Source organism: Athene noctua, chromosome 4 (genome assembly GCF_965140245.1).
Source record: "Athene noctua chromosome 4, bAthNoc1.hap1.1, whole genome shotgun sequence".
Taxonomy (NCBI): Eukaryota; Metazoa; Chordata; class Aves; order Strigiformes; family Strigidae; genus Athene; species Athene noctua.
In genome coordinates, this window is record NC_134040.1 from 29,340,186 (window position 1) to 29,357,788 (window position 17,603).

A 17,603-nucleotide genomic window follows, 5' to 3' on the forward strand; every position below is an offset into this window, starting at 1 on the left:
AAGGGGCAGCCTTCAAGAGTGCTCTGGAAGGCCATTAAGAGCAAAAAGGACAGTGTGGGGCTTCAGAAGGGCTATTGATGAAACAACTCACTGAGGTTCCTCATGGCAGTGATTTGTTTTAAGATAAGTTTCTCAATAGCCAGAGGCTTACTTCCTAGAAAATAGTGTTTGGTAACCTTGATTAGCCCAGTGGCTAGAAAACTTGATGTTTAGACAGGCCCTGCTGCCTTCAGTGCCAGGTTGTCTTGGCAAAACATCAAGAACGTCAATTTCCCCAACAAGCTGTCAAGGGCATCAGGTTCTGTCACAGCCGCACTCCTGCCACAGCCTCCATCTGCTGAGGCCCGAAGGAAAAAAAAATGCCTTTAAACGGTAACTAACCTTTGGATGGGCAAGCGCTGCAGTCAATGCAGATTGTAAAAGCAGCTCGCTTGATTTCTCACTTTGAAAACTCAGCACTTCAGCAGGGCAGGAGAAAAACTGCTGATGTCTAGGCATGACTGATGTCTGCCTGCACGCAGCCCATGTGGCTGGCTTGGGACTGGGTTTGCCCCTGGCTGGGAGAAAGGGTTTGCTTGGCGGTACCGAACCTCACCTCCCGAAGCTGCAGCCAAAGGCCTGGCCCCTACGGCAACGAGCAAAGCTTCCTCACCCGGGCCCGTGGGGTGTGCGGCGGGGCCGCTTTCGGAGGGGCCCCCCGCGGCAGCCTGGCCCTGCGGCTCCTGCCTCGGTCACTCCGCAGGGGAGAAAGACCAGAGCGGGAAAGAGGCGGGAAGAAAAGAGCGGCAAAAGGCCCGTGAGGGCAGGCTGAGATACCCACAGAGGTGCCGAGGAAATGGGGCGGAGGCGGGCCGGGGCGGCGCCGCGGAGGCCGGGCAGCACCGGCGGGGCGGGGCGGCCGCGGAGACGGAGCAAGAGGGGTCGCGGCCATTACGCTGGGATGAGCGTGGTGCCACCGGTAAGCCCGCCGGGCCGGGCGGGGGGACAGGCAGGCAGCCTGGCTGCGGGGCCGGGCGAGCGGCTGGTGGGGTGGAAGGACACTGGGGCGGGCTCCTGAGCCGAGACCTTGACAGGGGGAAAATGTGGAAGCAGCGGCCGTGGAGGAACCCGCACTAATTCGCGAGGAGGCTGTGGCGGAGCTACCCGCGTCGCCGCGCGGCCGCGGGAACAAACGAGCCGGCAGGAAGACGGGGCTGCCGGCGGCTGCCGGCCGGACGCGAGGGTCAGGGCTGCCGGCCTGCGGGCCTCGCAGCCGGCCGCGGCTCGGCGGGCAGCCGCCGGCAGCCAGGTGCCCGGCGGGCGCGAGGCGAGGCCGCCGGTCGGCCGGGGTTGCCGCCCTCCACGCCCCGTGTGAGGTGCCTCAGTCCTGCAGGCGGCCTGGGCCGTGCTACCGGGCAGGTGCCGGCGCTCAGCCTGAGGGTCGGTTCTCGGCGTGAAAAGGCAAGGCCGTCACGACCGACCTGTCCGTTTTCACCTCCCAGCCGGGACTTCCTCACCGCGGTGATATTCTGAGGGCGTCAGGGGTCTGGGCTGGGTAAGTGCTGCGGAGGCCGAGACGTCCTCCTGCAAAACCTGACGTCGGCTTCGCATCCCTTCGGCGGCTGGAGCTCGGGGGTAGGCGGCCGTCGTGGACAGCAGAAAAGGGCGGCTTGTGCTACTGTGGTTTTAAGTGTCCCCTGGGCACGAGGCCACCCCAGCGTATGTTAATCTCATCGATTGAGCTGCTCTGGAAGTAGACCAGAAGGAAAAGGTAATTAAGATCTTGACTCCAGAAACAAAAGCCTTTATTTTAGTAGTTCATGGTGTTGACTGAGGGAAACGGTGTAAGCTTTTACTTGCTTTACAGCTGTATGGCATGGAAGTAGATTTAGGTCTGCAGAAGTCACAGGGAAATCCCTGAGGCTTCAGGAACGTACAAAAGCTGTGTAGTGCACACGGTCAGTTACAGGATTAGGCCACAATAATAATTATGGGGTTTAGTAGTGAAAAAAATGTTCACAAGGATGGGAAAGCAAAATCAGAGTTCCTAAAATTAAGTTACTGTTCTGTCAGAAGTAAACTACTGAAGAAAAATGTACTTTTAATGTAAAAATTGCTATTCTTTTAATGCTAAAATAATTCTTATAGGGTATTTGTGTCTGACCATAGTATTGAGAAACGTCTTATTTAAAAACATATTTATCTTCACCAAGAGAACAAAATTGTCATTATCCTGGCTTTCCTAAGTGATGGGTTGCAGCAGAGAAGCACTAAATGGTTTCCCCAAGATCAGAGTGGAATTCTCATCACTCCTATGTGTGCTCCAAAAGCTGGTCTGAAGCCATCATTTTAGATGGAATATTTACATTTAGTCTGTGGGCAGTTACCATTTAGAGGGGCAAAAGCAAGGACTGACAGACAAGGATCACATTCTTTTGTTAATTGCCACTACTGTAGATGATCTGGTTTGCAAAGGCAGTAGCCACAGCTGATACATATACATTTCCAATAAAGACTAGACCAAAATCAGGACTGGGTGCCCTACATTTGTGATCAAAGACATTAACTCTGACATTCCTGTCCCACCACCCTGTGTCAACATGAGTACTTCCACAGCTGTAAGCTAGATCGGGAAATCCAATAATGTTATTGTCTTTGAGTTAGTAAAAGGTCTTGCAGATCAGTGAGTTGAACGAGGTTCAGCAAGTACCAGATTGTTTTGGGTGGGAGTGTTGATCTGCTCGAGGGTAGGGAGGCTCTACAGGGAGATCTGTACAGGCTGGAGTGATGGACTAAGGCCAACTGTAGGAGTTTCAATGAGGCCAAATGCCGGGGGCTGCCCTTGGGCCACAACAACCCCCTGCAGCGCTACAGGCTTGGGGAGGTGTGGCTGGAGAGCTGCCAGTCAGAGAGGGACCTGGGGGAGTTGATTGACAGCCGGCTGAACAGGAGCCAGCAGTGTGCCCAGGGGGCCAAGAAGGCCAATGGCATCCTGGCTTGTGTCAGCAATAGCGTGGCCAGCAGGGACAGGGAAGGGATCTTACCCCTGTACTCGGCACTGGTGAGGCCGCACCTCGATTCCTGTGTTCAGTTTTGGGCCCCTCACTACAAAAAGGACATTGAATGACTCGAGCGTGTCCAGAGAAGGGCAACGAAGCTGGTGCAGGGTCTGGAGCACAGGTCGTACGGGGAGCGGCTGAGGGAACTGGGGGTGTTTAGTCTGGAGAAGAGGAGGCTGAGGGGAGACCTCATCGCCCTCTACAGCTACCTGAAAGGAGGTTGCAGAGAGCTGGGGTTGAGACTTTAACCAAGTAGTAAGCAATAGGACAAGAGGTAATGGCCTGAAATTGTGCCAGGGAAGGTTTAGACTGGATATTAGGAAGCATTTCATTACAGAAGGGGTATTGGAATGGGCTGCTCAGGGAGGTGGTGGAGTCCCCATCCCTGGAGGTGTTTAAAAGTTGGATTGACATAGCACTGAGGGATCTGGTGTAGTTGGGAACTGTCAGCATTAGGTTAATGGTTGGACTGGATGATCTTCAAAGTCATTTCCAACCTGGATGATTCTGTGATTCTTGATAATTATGAAGGAGGGGACTAAGCAAGGAGCAGGAGGTAGGAGAAGCAAGAGCAACTTCTTTCATGTTAGCTTTTAAATCAGTTCAACTACTCACAGCACTGCTTCTTTAGAGTCTTCAATAGTTTTGAGCTTACTAGGGCCAGAATTTGAGCATTCTTAACCTCCTGCATTTTTTTCTAGGCTCCTATATATTTTGGCTTAATTTTTAATAATAAAACCTTTAGAGATACACATTTGTAGATGAGCCCTGAATTGCTGTAGGACACTTCTCTATTTCAGGCCTGAAATACCCTCTTGAGACATGTTTTGTAGTGTTGCAGAAACTGTCTAGTGGATAAAGTTGATTCACAGGTTATTCCTGTCAAAATATCCCCAATAGTAGGCAGGTTTTATTGCTTCATGATGAATACCTGTATTCCTGAGGTTATAGAAGAGTCAGTTTTGTCAGAAATTCACCACAGTGTTGGAAAATTGTTTTCTGTTGCCTTGAATTATGTTGAACAGTGTTGTAGCTGATGACCACCTGTATCACACCTCATTGTCATTTCTGTAATGACTTTTAAATGCCCTGTCTTGTCCATATAAAGCCAAAAGGCATCAATGTGTGCTGTTTAAAATGGATATAAATACTGGCATAATTTCTTCTGTCACATTGATTAAGTTAAAATACATTTGTGTGCTCCAAGTATAGGGGCAATGCACAATTCCTGTGTTGGACAGTTAATAGTTGAGATCAGTGTCATGAAGTATTAAGTGAAGTCTGCAAGGTCTGAACCTAATTTTAGACCTGAATATAATAAACAGTACTGGAAGAGAAATAAAAAGATAATGAGTGGCAGATGAGTAAGACAAGAACAGAAGAAGCAATGCTAAAATAAATAGAAGTGCCACAAAGGATTTCATGAGGCTGAAATGAAAGCTAGACACCTGCGTAGTTTGAGTCTGACCCTCAGAACTGCCTCTCCAAAGGGATCTCCCACTGAAAATCTTAAAATACCAAGCGAAAAAAGTGACGCACAGCTTAGGTTCTAAAATAGCACTGTCATTTGTAGCTGGACTGCATGTGAGGAAGATGCTTTACTGGTAGAAAGTAGGAACTGTGCTGAAGGTACAACACAAATACACTGGTTCAACACAACAGCATTGATAGTTAAGGTGCTGTCAGCTGTAGCATTACCATCTGTTTGAAATACGCAGGTATCTCACGTCTGTTGTAGCGTTGTTTCAGCTTCTTAAAAATCGGAAGGTTACATGTAAATTATTCATATTTCAGGTACACTTTTGGTAGGTAAGACTGCAGTATGCTTAAGGTAGCTTCAATCTGTTTGGCTAAAAAATAGTGAAGCTTCACTGCTCCAGGCCTTGACATGAGCCATCTAAGTCTGCACAGTACTTGAAGACCTGCATGGAAATCTGTACTTTTGTGGCTTAACTGCTGTTAGTTATCTAGTTATTAAGTAGCTCAAGTTATGTTCCTACATGTATCATCTACATTTCTGGCTTCCACTGTTGGCAGAGAAGTCTGTTTAATAACCAAAAATACCTTTAAGATAAAATCAAATCTATTATATTCATTTAAAGTGAGCTGGGGAGGATTTTTTTGGTTCAGAGTTGTCTTTTTGTAACACTATGTGTAACCTCCTTTCCCAGATCTGTTGGAGGACCCTAGAGCCTTAAACCTGAAAGCCTGTATGGATGTCTTGGGAGTTTCTGGAACTCTTGAAGAGCTAATAATGTAGGTGTCTTAGAAAACCAAAAGAATAGGACTAGTCAGAGACCTAACCTAGGATGCTGGGAACTCAAGTACAGTTTCTTGCTGTAACAAGTACTTTCAGTATAAATTTCAATGAGTAACGCCGACTTTGTCTACACAACAGAGTTTTGGCCCTTTAAAGAAATCAGCAGTGTTAAAAACCAGCAATACTGCTCATATGGATCCATTTCTTTTAAAACTGTTTACTGTAACTTGGGGAGTATACACTGACTACAAAAAAATCACATCCTTTTGCATCATATGAACACCAGTATAAATTTTTTAACATGGCTCACTGTTGCATTTAAGGTGATGAATTAATTTGATAAGAGGTGAATCCCCTTACATTCTAGCTGGTCCTCAGAGATTAGAGGGGCTAGGGGCGGCTGGATTTATCTCTTAGTAGATGTGCCAATTGGCGCCGTAACTGTAGGACTGATCTGGATGCACGAACAGCCCATGTGGTGTGGGTCTGGTTGCATTCAAGAGAAAACGTCAGATTCACAAATAGTACGGTTTATTTTTGTGCAACATCTACAGATTCTTTAAGATTGCCTACGATAAATGCACAGTCTGCAGGTTGGCTATATAGCACTACAAAAAGAAAAATTATTGCAGTCACACACACACTTAGTTCCCAGGTAAACATCGGTATAGCTGAAGGAAATCTCACCAAAAGGTGTCCCTTCTGAGGAGGTGTAGGAGCCTCCTGTAGGGGCCTTCTGTTTGTGCAAGAGCACAAACCTGTCGATCTGTCCCTCTGATTTGGTGTCAGATTATTGTCCCTCCAAGTTAGGTACAAACTTGGGGTAGTATTTATATTAGTATCTATGAGTGGGTGGGACTGTAGTCAAGTCATTGTCTTTTGAGTAACTACACAGTACCCTTGGTGCCAGGGGTACAGCTGATTTTTGTGGGAAAAGGGGGAGGATGAGAAACAAGTCTGACTTGTTACAAGGGGTGCAGTTGGTTTTTGTGAGAAAAAAGGGAGCATGAGGAACAAGGTCGACTTGATGTTGCAAAAATCATTAGGGTAGAGCACGAGATAAATCTGTCCTTGAAAGGAGTGAAAGGATGGGACTGCACAGCCTACACACCCTGCTTTGCATTCCTCCTTGGCACCACGACAAACAAAAATCACCTGACCTCCATCCCATCCTGTGCTTGCTCTGGGCACCCTGTGGCAAGAAAATATGTCTGCTTTACAGATCTCTCACTGCTTTGCTTTTCTCACGTTTCCAACACGTAACACCCATATCTTAGTCTTACTGTAAAATTGCTGTGAATTTCATGCTTATCAAAGCATCGGCAGTGATTAAATGCTGCATGACCATAAGCTAAAGCTATACTTTTGAGTAAAGACAGTCATAAAAGATTAAGACTTAACCTGGAAAGTTTTGTTCTACAGTTTTGGCAGACTGATGTGGCACATGAGAACAGGCCATAAAGCAGAACTTTTCTGATGAATGGAGAAGAGGATGTAAAAGGTTTGTACAGATGATAGCTCTCCATCAGTCTCCAGTTTTATTTTGAACTGTTAACCTGTAGCAGAAATGCATGATTCATCTGAGTTTTAAACCTAAAGTTGGGTAGTGTGTGGTTCACTTGTGTCTCTAGGTACAAGATCTGATTGGCATCTTAAATAACTTTACCTGAGGTGGAAGGGATTTTCTGCTTTCATGTACTGCTCCCACACTGTAGCACATTAATCAATACTACTGCATGTATGGTTTACTATTAAATTCCCTTGTGATTGACCTTGTGTCAGGGCTTTGACACTTCCTGGGTTTTAATGCATCCTGCTGATTGTTTTTTAGTAATGAAGAGTTGCTGCTGGCACAAGCAAGAAATTTCCTTTCCAAGATAAGGCATTTCAAGGCGTGCAGGTTTTCAGCATTGCCCGTGCTACATCAGACTTTGTAGGTAGGGGTGCATGGCAAAACATTGCCATAGCATTTCACTTTTCATAGTAACATCAGCCTTCCACTCTTAATCCAAGAGTTCTTAGCATTCCTTTATGAATATAACTCAGAATATGCAGTTGCAAATAACCACATATTTTTCTTAGAGTTTTAAGTTTTGATTCCTGCTGGTTTTTGGCTGTTTGTCCCATAAATTGGCAGCACAAGTCTCCTATCCAGATCTATTTAGCATATTAGGGTGTCTCTGCAGATTTCATACTGGCTTGCAAAGACATGTTACGAACTTGTAAAATTGCATGTTACAAAGTAAGTAGCAAACCTTAAGAGAAAATAAGTACTTGTTCTTCATAGTGTAAATTAATCTTTAGGCCATGGCTTCCTTAAGCGTCTCCATCATCTAATAGCTTCTGAGTTTTCAGAGATGATTAGGAGGTGTTTTTAGCATTTAGCCTGTATACTTCTGATCGTGTACTACAGTGGTAATGTAGTGACATAGGTGCTAGCAAGCCTGTGCAATAACACTTCCCAAGAGGTTTAAATGGGACTTTGTCTGAATCAGGGATGATCTGCTCTTCTGTAGCTTTGTGTAGTGTGACCTCCATCTGGGTTAGCATTTGTTATCTTCTGTTCCCCCCTTTGTTTGTTATCTGTTCCCCCCTTTGTTTGTTATCTGTTCCCCCCTTTGTTTGTTATCTGTTCCCCCCAGAACCTCAGACCTGCAGAACATCCTGAAATATTCAGATAGGGAACTAAGAAAAGGGGTGTTGCTGGAGAGGTGCATTGTCTGAATTGCTTCTCTTTTAGGTACTGGAGACATTTTTCAGGTAAGATAATGCAATGTTATTGATTGCTTTTCTGTTTGCCAGGAATCCATTTATTACTTCCTACTGGAAACAGGCCCAGGTGACATAGAAGGCCTGCTGCACATTGTGTCCAAAGACTATGCCTGAGCAAGAACAGGATACAAACACACACCATACACATGCATGTGCCAAGGGTCAGAGGAGCATTCTTGTGAAATATGTAATTTACCAGGTGTATTTAACAAAGAATTTTCTGAAGGAAGAACGAGGACTAACTAGTTGGAGATGAGAGAAAGAGAGAATGTTGTCAGAAGGGAGGAAGTGGTCAGTGGAAGCCAGGTAAATGGTAGGGCAATTCACATGACATGTGAGCAAATGACCACAACATAATAGTAAGGTGCAGTTCCAGAGCAGTATAAACATTGATTAAATTATCTACACATCTGTTTTGCAGGCAATCTTGAGAAAGAATCTGGGATGGGAGAGGTCAGTGATTGCCCAGTTATTTGCCAAAGGCTACCAAATAATGTAACTGGAACTAAGGAATTTTTAGTCTCTGCTCCATCTCCCTGTAGAAAGGCTAAGAGTGAAGGCTTGTATGCAGATATGAAGGTGATACTTCACAGAATTGGAAGCTGACAGAGTTTACAAGAGACAATAAAAGGCAAGTGATGGGAAAATAAAACTTACAGACATGAAATATAGATACAGGAGAATGCTTATATTGGGCTTTATAATGAAAGGTCCTGCTTTCAGGGTGCAGACCATTTAAAAATAGGGGTTTTCTCATCATTACCACTAGCAAAGTTATTAAAAGGCCTTTTTATTGTGATATAGGGTGGTCAAACATGGATAGTATACAGTGTTGATCTGTCCTGTGGTAAAAATGACACTGCTGTGCCTTGCTTTTACGAAGAATTGACAACCAGCTATTGAATGTTAACCATATCTAGTCCTAGTTTTCCATATCTCAAAGTGCTTTTATAAGGAGAGGAAAAAATCGGAGTACATGAGGGAACTGAGAGAGAGAAAGCAAATAATATGTCCAGTGTTCGATAATTCCCTTCCACATTTCATCACTATCATGTGACATTAGTGAGCTTGCTACAAAAACTTGCCTTTTTGCATGTAAGATATATCTGGATTGCCTCTATATCAGCTAGTGCCATTTAGCAAGGTCAAGTAGTGTTCACTTAAGTGTATAGCATGACAATGAGAACAGTCTAGCTTGTGTGACGCTGTCCTCAAAACTTAGAATATGATCATTTAGGCTCTTGTTTTCAAATATGTGAACATTATTCTTGGGTTATTTTAAACATAAAATTATTTTTTAAAAATAAACTGTTAAAAATACTGTTTCTGAGTAACTCATCTGTTGGGTCTTTTGCCACTGTATCTGCCATTTTGTATGACTACTTTAAATTCACATTAACTGGAGAATGCAAGAATTTACAATGGAAAATGACATAATAGGAGGGTCAAATTGTGTCTTAAGAGAAGGAATTTCTTAGAAAAAAATTTTTAAAACAGCTTTTATTTGATCTTTGGAAATTCAGCTTTTATGATATGTGTCATGAAGCTGATGAATCCTTTTGACCTCCTTCTAGCTAACCAAAGAAAAGGTGCTCATTACTTACTTTATGATCCAAATTTAATGAGGAAGAAGAAGAAAAATACTCAAAAGAGGATAAAATGCAAAAGAGATTTCTGAAGTGTGAAACCTCATAAATCCTCCTTTAAAATGGAAATGCAAATTTTTTATTTTTTTTGTTTTAAATAATAGCTCAGTCAAATCCCAGGTGAGTCAGAGGGTGTTGTAGCAGAGTATGAGATCCAGATTCATTTTTCCCTAAGATGCTGGTTAATTGCCTGATTCACCTTTTTGATCACAGGAGATTACTTGTTACTTCTCATATGGTGTTTCTAGTGTAGTGTGGTTGTGGTTTTGTGTTTGTTATTTCTTGTCCATACAATCTTCTTCAGAGTTTTCTTAAAAGTTGTTAAAAGAAAATGCTGAGGATACTGGCAGAAATACGCTGTGCACACAACTGAATCTGATGTTTCCTGTTCCTTTTTAAGCTCAGTTTCTCTTAAGAAGGATGAGTACAGGTAGGGCGGAAGTTTTGGAGTGATGTCAGGAGTCAGGGATGCATGTGCAGTGAGGGGTGACTGCTCTTCAGTAACACAACATATGCAGTTTAAACCTTTGGCTCCAGATCCAGTGGTGAGGAATTCTGTCTTAACATGCTGTCACCTTAAAATGTCGGGTACTCTTTGCAGCCACCTCCCACTTTATTTTTAAAGTGGTCACCAGGTATCAAATGCTACAAAAAGCAATAAATTATGAAAACCAAAAAGAGCTAGAATTTAGGAGCTTTTGAAATTTGTCAGGTATTTTCTTTTGTTTTTTCTGATTCTCAACTCTCTTTTCCCATCTTTATTTGCATGTTACTGATAATACAATTCTTAAGTTTTTAAAGTTGTTTTAACTGTATAGGGTTTTTTTTTTTCCCCTGTATGATTTTCACAGAGTAAACAGATCTGCCATTTAAAGCCTTTGCATTCGCATTAGCCCTAGGAGGTTTTTACTTTTGCTGCTACTTCTGGTCACAGAAGTCACTAGTGTCAGATATTTGTTTGATGGTTTTATGAAAACATGATTTTCTCTACAAATCTAACCTGCTCTTAAATAACTGACTCATGACATCTTAAAAAATTCTGTGGTGTTTACTTACATTTTCTACAAGGATATTGTACATTGTAACAGTATGTAGAGTTATGTTAGTTTACTGCACTTGGGCAAAGAATTACTGTTTCAATCAAAAGTACAGTTAATTGACACACCCTGTATAATTCATGCCAAAGATGGAAGCTTGAAAGAGACCGATAAATTTAACAGGACAAAGAACAAATCATGTTAAAACTCTCCCTGATAATCCAGCACATTGTTATTTAAAGCAAACATTTAAAAAGGCCCCTCATTGCATAAGATCTGCTTGTGAAATTACCGATTTGTCACAGCAGAGACAGTTAAGGAGGAATGTTGTTTCTTCAAAATGGCCAAGCCTTAAGGATGTTGTCCAAAATCAAGAAGTTTGGGGTTTAAGAGCTGAACTGCCAAAATTTGTGATTACAGAAGAAGAAAGTATGTCTTTTCAGCCAGTCAGCTTTTTAAATTCTTTAGTTTTCAGTACTTTGTTCTTTGCATCAGTCCTGACTGGTGTAGATGGGTCAGTGTTCATTTGGTTTTTAGGAGCTCTAGGTGTGTTGAAGAGCTTTGCATAGCCAAGTATGGACTCTACTAGCAGCATGTTCTGCAGTCCCTAAAGATTCTTGAAGACCTGGCTTCCTTCCAAGCTTTAGACTTGTTATCAGGCTCAGTGCAAATGAATTTAAGCATCTTTTTCATGTGTATACAGATCAAGATTCATATGTCTGACTGTAAGCCATACCTTAAAAGTAGTTCATTGTTGTGAAGTAGCTGCTTCTAGATGACAGTTTCCATCTCTGGAGGAAAGACTGACCCTGACTAAAATGGTATGGTAGCCTCTATGCAGAGGGCAGTCCCTCTCAGGACTGTCTCACAGACAGTAGGATTAGAGGGAGCAAGCTATGAAGATGCCATATTCTGTGAAAATAAGAGGATGACATGTATTTTGGAAAATCTTCACAACCTCGCTCTTGTTCCTTTGATACATAGCTGCCTTCCTGCCTGGCACTTGCTTGCCTCTGGTAGTCTGATGGTTACCGGGACAACAAGATTTAGCACTGAGAAGAAAGGAAAGTCTCTTTTTCTCAGACTGGTCCCTTACATTGACTGAGGAAGCATTACAGAAGGGCCTTGGGAGAACAGTAATTCATGAGGGAACTGGTGGGTAATGCTGGGAGGAGGTGCTATGTAGAGGTTTGTTTTTCTCTCTTTGTTCTTCTTCTCCCTTCACATGCAGCTCTGGGTTTCTGAAGAGGAACATGAGTTTCATGTGTGTGGTAACAGTCTTCTGAGACATTAAGATTGTAACCGTCAAAAACTATCCACATCTAAGACAAAAATGTACCATCTTAATTTGATGAGAGGAAGAGGCCAGTTATTGATTACAGGAAAACTTTCTAGCTGAAGGGTAGTGATGCAGTGGACTAGGCTTTTGCAGAATCTTCTTTTTAAGAACAGAATGGGTTGATGTAGGTATATTAGCACTACCTCATTGGTAGAGGACCTGCTGAGGACATTGTGTCTATGTTTCACGATTTCTGCAATTGCAATAGAAGAAAGGAAAAATCAAGGAAGATACATAAGGGAAGATACAATGGTGTCAAATCAATAGTTTGGAAAATTACTTTTTACAGCAACATTTTGGAGGAATCTGAGCAGTCAATGTCAGAGAAAAATACCACATGAATAGAAGTCTGAGCTGATTGAATCCAAAATCGGATTAGTTTGATGACTCTGTAGGTAGTCTGTAGTAAAGAGATTTCATTTAGAAAGGCACAGCAAGTTTTAGAGGCAGTTTTTATGGGGGAATTTAGGAAGAGGATTTAGTAAAAAAATTTGCTATAATGTGTGCAGATAGTAAGATACCAGATGGAAGGAAAGTAATCTGCAGCGAGAAGTAGTTGTACTGGTGATTTGGGGCTTATGCAAGTTATAGTTTTAAACAAACATAAGATGAGCTCTTCTATGGAAGAAGTAGCTCAAGAAATGTAGCAACTATTAATTGTAAAAACTCATTGTAAGTAGTAAAAAAACTCATGGTAAAAACCAGAAGTTTTGAGCTTCTATTAAAGTATGGTTTATGTTTGTAAAAAGTCCTTTTCTGACTGCACTGGGTGGTTTGATAAAGTGAGTATCACCTGTATCTATGAACTTTGACTTTCTTTAGGCAAACACATTCCTGGGCATGTTGCTAGAGCTTACCCAAGGTGAATAGGGAAGAAGCATTGGCATGAAGTTTTTTCATCCTCTATCAGCTAGTAAAAATTCTCAAATCTGTTTCTAATTCTATAGGAAGAGGGGGTTTTGTTCACAATAGCTGCATAGTGCCTTTCACTGGCAATTCCTTGCTTTGGGTCTAAGGCTGTACTCAAATAGCCTGTTGCTATAATGTTGGCTCCTGAGTTTAATAAACATTGTTAACCATCAGTAAGAACTGCAGTGTCTGAGATAAGGATTTCTTCTGGAATGCTCTTCTGTGCAGAATTAGCAGTTCATCTACTTTTTTTACCATACTACAGCACAAGAAACTGGTGAGCAGGCTACTTACGTGAGGTGCTATTAAAAATACTGTGCATTTTAAACAGCATAATCAGACTCTAGGATCCTGAAAGGGTCAATGAAATTCAGATAAATTCAACCTTTGAAGCAGAGCTTCCTGACCTCACATAACCTATTAACTGTCAGTTGTTTTTCTTTAATCAAAATATGGAATCTACTTTTTTCCTAGGCTTAGTCAAAATTGTAACTGTGACTTTTTAGTTGAAAAGCCTCTACAGAATTACTATGTAACTTTCTGTATTTTAACATGTTTCTAGACAGAGGACACTCCTTGGATTATAAAGTATTTCAGGCGCAATGGCAGATCCCATCCAATGGGCTCGATACCGTTGGCAGCGACTGATATCTACAGAGGGTGGAGAAGGTAGCAGCAGCAGCAGCAATTCAAGTAACAAGTGCTATCAATCATCAAAAACTAGTGGCAAACACAGGATAGTGATACCCTGTTTGGGACACTTTAAGGAAGAGTATGAAAAAGTATCAAAACTTTACATGGACAACAAAATACGGACTACTAAATATACTTTATTGAATTTTTTACCACGGAATTTATTTGAACAATTTCACAGGTAATTAACTCCTTTTTGTTTGTGGTAATTCTTCTGAAGTGGAATCCTTTTATTTAAATGTCTGTGTTACTATATAGACAGGTATTCAAAAATTATTCTTCCTTCTGACCTGCCTATCGCTTCAGAAAAGATCTGTGTTATTTGGCCAAAGTCTCTTGAGTATTATCAGTGTTGACTAATCCTTTTCTCCATGTGTAATTCACATTAATTCTGTTCCTTGCTTTTGGAGCACTGCCACACAGCAATCTGCAGTAGAATTTTCAGCTCATTTCCTTCAAATGTATTTCTCTCCTTCCTTCATGTCTTTCTCTGTTGCCAATGTTTTTCATCCTCCTTCTGCTTGGAGGACTGCTGTGATTTGTAAAGTTTTGCAGGGAGATTGTAGGATTGCTCCCTTCTAAAAACATGTCATCTTCCCCAGGAGATGATAAAATTAAGTTTAAAAGACCTGGAAATTTGAGAGAGTGCAAGTTCACCAAAGCCTCACTAGAAGACATATGCCTGGAGGACAGGTTTGAAAATACAGAAAAATTCTTGGTTTCTGCATCTTCTGATCATGCATCTTGTGCAGCTGTGCAGCTCAGTAATCTGTTGACTGGAGAGTGAAAACAGAGTTCTGGATACTTAGTTCCTAAATTGCAGTTGAGGTGAAGAAAAGATAAATTACTGCTAACTTAAGTGTCAATATAGCATGGAGTGGGGGAATAAGGATGACAGCTAGCACGTCTAACTTCTATGTTTTCTCTTTGTTTCAGAGTTGCCAATTTGTATTTCCTATTTCTAGTTGTCCTAAATTGGGTTCCTCTAGTGGAAGCCTTCCAGAAAGAAATTACAATGCTGCCTCTAATAGCGGTTCTGACAATTATTGCAGTGAAAGATGGTCTGGAAGATTACTCAAAGTATAAAATGGATAAACAGATAAACAACTTACTAACCAAAGTATATAGCAGGTAAGAGACTAAAGGTCTTTCTGGTTTATGGTTATTATTTGATTATTAGAGTATTTGTGAAAAAGCTGTTGGTAAATCTTTTGGTTTACTTCTTGGATATCACAGAATCATAAAGTAATTTGAGTTGAGAGTGGTCTCTGGAAGTCATCTAGTCCAACCACCTGCTCAAAGCAGGTCAAATTAGATCTATTCCAGTGCATACATTTAATCAAGCATAGTCACATCAATCGTAAACATGATGAACAACTACCTAAAGTTGAATACAATTCCCAGTTCATCCGGAGGAGTTGTATATGTTGTACGTGCTGTCTGGATTATTTTACTTACACACTAGATACCGATACCTACATGGCTACTGAGACAAGTGCCCGGTATAATGGCTTTTCTTGCTGTCTTAACATAACTAAGCAACAGTTGTCATGCTTGGAAGCTGGTAGGCCATTTGTTTGTATCTGAAGGTAATTTGCATGAAGCATTTTCAGGAAGATCATTGATCCTCACTTCTTGAACTCTTGTGAGGCTTGCTTTTATACAAAGTTAACTGTTCATAACAGAAACTAGTTTCACTGTGCTCTGTTGTCCATTGCAAAATGTGCCAGTCTCAGTGCCTTGATAAATCTGAGCAACTAGGTGCTAGTTTCTGTGCATTTTTGACAGATCTGATCCCTCCTGCCCCTCCTTATTTGCTTTTGCTTATGGCAAATGTCTGGCATCCATAGTTTCAGAATTTTCAACCTGCTACTTCTTGGATTCTGGAATTTATCCATTTGATAGATCAGAATTATTGTATTTGGCCTTAAACACACAGAGACTGAAGCTGCTTTTTCTAGAAAAGGTTATTTCTGTTTTGAAAATGTGATAAAATAATGTTGTTTAAAATGTTTTTTTATGTCTCATCTTTCCCTTGTGGAGTAATAAAAGATATCTATAGCCAATAAAATGTGTTAATATGCATTTAATTTAGTTTGTAATGGTTGCTATGATGTTAAATACTTAGTTGCCAAGTCCCTGTGCCTTTTGAACAAGTTATCATTTTAAAGTAGTAGGATCTTATTTAAATAGCCATGAATTGCAAAGTGTGAAGGCACTTCTGTTTGAGCATCTGTTAAAATCATGTATTTTATGTCATTTCAGTAGAACTGTGGTGAGGTGATTATGATGGAAAAATCCTTTTATTCCCCCACTGACCTGTTACTAAAGATGGTTAAACTTTTTGTCTGACTTTGTGCTGAACAGGATAAAGAATATGTGCATGATCCATCTGCTGCATTAACAGGATGGAATAACTTTGCTGGTTGATATATTTTTCTTCTTTTCTTTCCCCTTCTGCAGACCCCTCATATATTTCATTCCAAGCCTTGCATGTAGATTTGCCATTATTACAGTTCTTTACAAATGCATGTTTATGCAAATTATTGTATATATTTGAAATCCAGTTATAATTTCATATCCAGTTTTTCTTTATGGAATTGCAATCTTGAAAGAATAATCCTTTCTAAAAGATTCTTCCTTACCTTTAGCTTTCCTCTCCCAGACTCCAGCTTGGCAAAAAGAAAGTGGGAAGTCCAGGTGCCTCAAGTAAAAAGAATCATACAGTTTCAGTCCCACATTTATTAAAGAGAAGTAGTGATTTAAAAGAGAAATATGGCTTAGACAGGTGTACTCTTCGCTGGGTAAAAAACTGGCTGGATGGCCAGTCTCAAAGAGTTGTGGTGAATGGAGTTAAATTCAGTTGGTGGCTGGTCACAAGTGATGTTCCCCAGGGCTCAGTACTGGGGCCAGTTCTGTTTAATATCTTTATCAATGATCTGGACAAGGGGATCGAGTGCACCCTCAGTAAGTTTGAAGACACCACCAAGTTGGGCAGGAGTGTTGATCTGCTTGAGGGTAGAAGGATTCTACAAAGGGATCTGAAGAGGCTGGATCGATGAACCAAGGCCAATTGTATGAGGTTCAACAGGGAAAAGTGCCAAATCCTGCACTTGGGTCGCAACATTCCCATGCAATGCTACAGGCCTGGGGAAGAGTGGCTGGAAAGCTGCCTGGTGGAAAAGGACTTGAGGGTGTTGATGAACAACTGGGTCAATAGGAGCCGGCAGTATGCCCAGGTGGCCAAGAAGGGCAATGGCATCCTGGCTTGTGTCAGAAATAGCGTGGCCAGCAGGGACAGGGAAGTGACCATCCCCCTATACTTGGCACTGGTCAGGCTGCATCTCAAATACTGTGTTCAGTTTTGGGCCCCTCACTACAAGAAAGACATTGAGGTGCTTGAGTGTGTCCAAAGGGCAAGAAAGCTGGTGAAGGGTCTAAAGCACAAGTCTTATGAGGAGCAGCTGAGGGAACGGGGGTTGTTTAGCCTGGACATAAGGAGGCTGAGGGGAGACCTCATCACTCTCTACAACTACTTGAAAGGAGGTTGTAGCAAGGTGGGTGTTGGTCTCTTCTCCCAAGTAAGAAGCAATAGGATGAGAGGAAATGGCCTCAAGTTGCATCAGGGGAGGTTTAGTTTGGGTATTCGAAAGGGTTATCAAACAGTGGAACAGTCTGCCCAGGGAAGTGGTGAAGTCACCATCCCTGGAGGTGTTTAAAAGACATGTAGGTTAAGGACATGGTTTAGTGGTGGACTTGGCAGTGCTAAGTTTACAGTTGGACTCGATGGTCTTGAAGGAAAGGTGTTTTCCAACCTAAATGATTCTATGATTCTATGATACTTAGCATCTCCTGGTGGCTAATCTCAACACTGGCAGCACAGACAAAAAAGACAAAAAGGTTTTCTTT

At 41.9% G+C, this 17,603-nt stretch overlaps 1 protein-coding gene across 8 annotated transcripts in view; it reads left to right on the forward strand.

Annotated features, from left to right (window-relative positions):
* The first annotated feature begins 897 nt into the window (after positions 1–897).
* ATP10D (ATPase phospholipid transporting 10D (putative)) overlaps positions 898–17,603 on the forward strand; it is a 59,108-nt gene continuing 42,402 nt past the window's right edge. For all 8 annotated transcript variants that reach the window (XR_012633548.1, XR_012633547.1, XR_012633549.1 and 5 more), the window contains exons 1-3: positions 898–958; positions 13,564–13,875; positions 14,631–14,825. Coding sequence is in view for 3 of the 8 variants with exons in the window: in XM_074904744.1 (XP_074760845.1) it covers positions 13,604–13,875; positions 14,631–14,825 (467 nt within the window). In the remaining 5 variants the exon portion in view is untranslated. The remainder of the gene's footprint in view (positions 959–13,563; positions 13,876–14,630; positions 14,826–17,603) is intronic.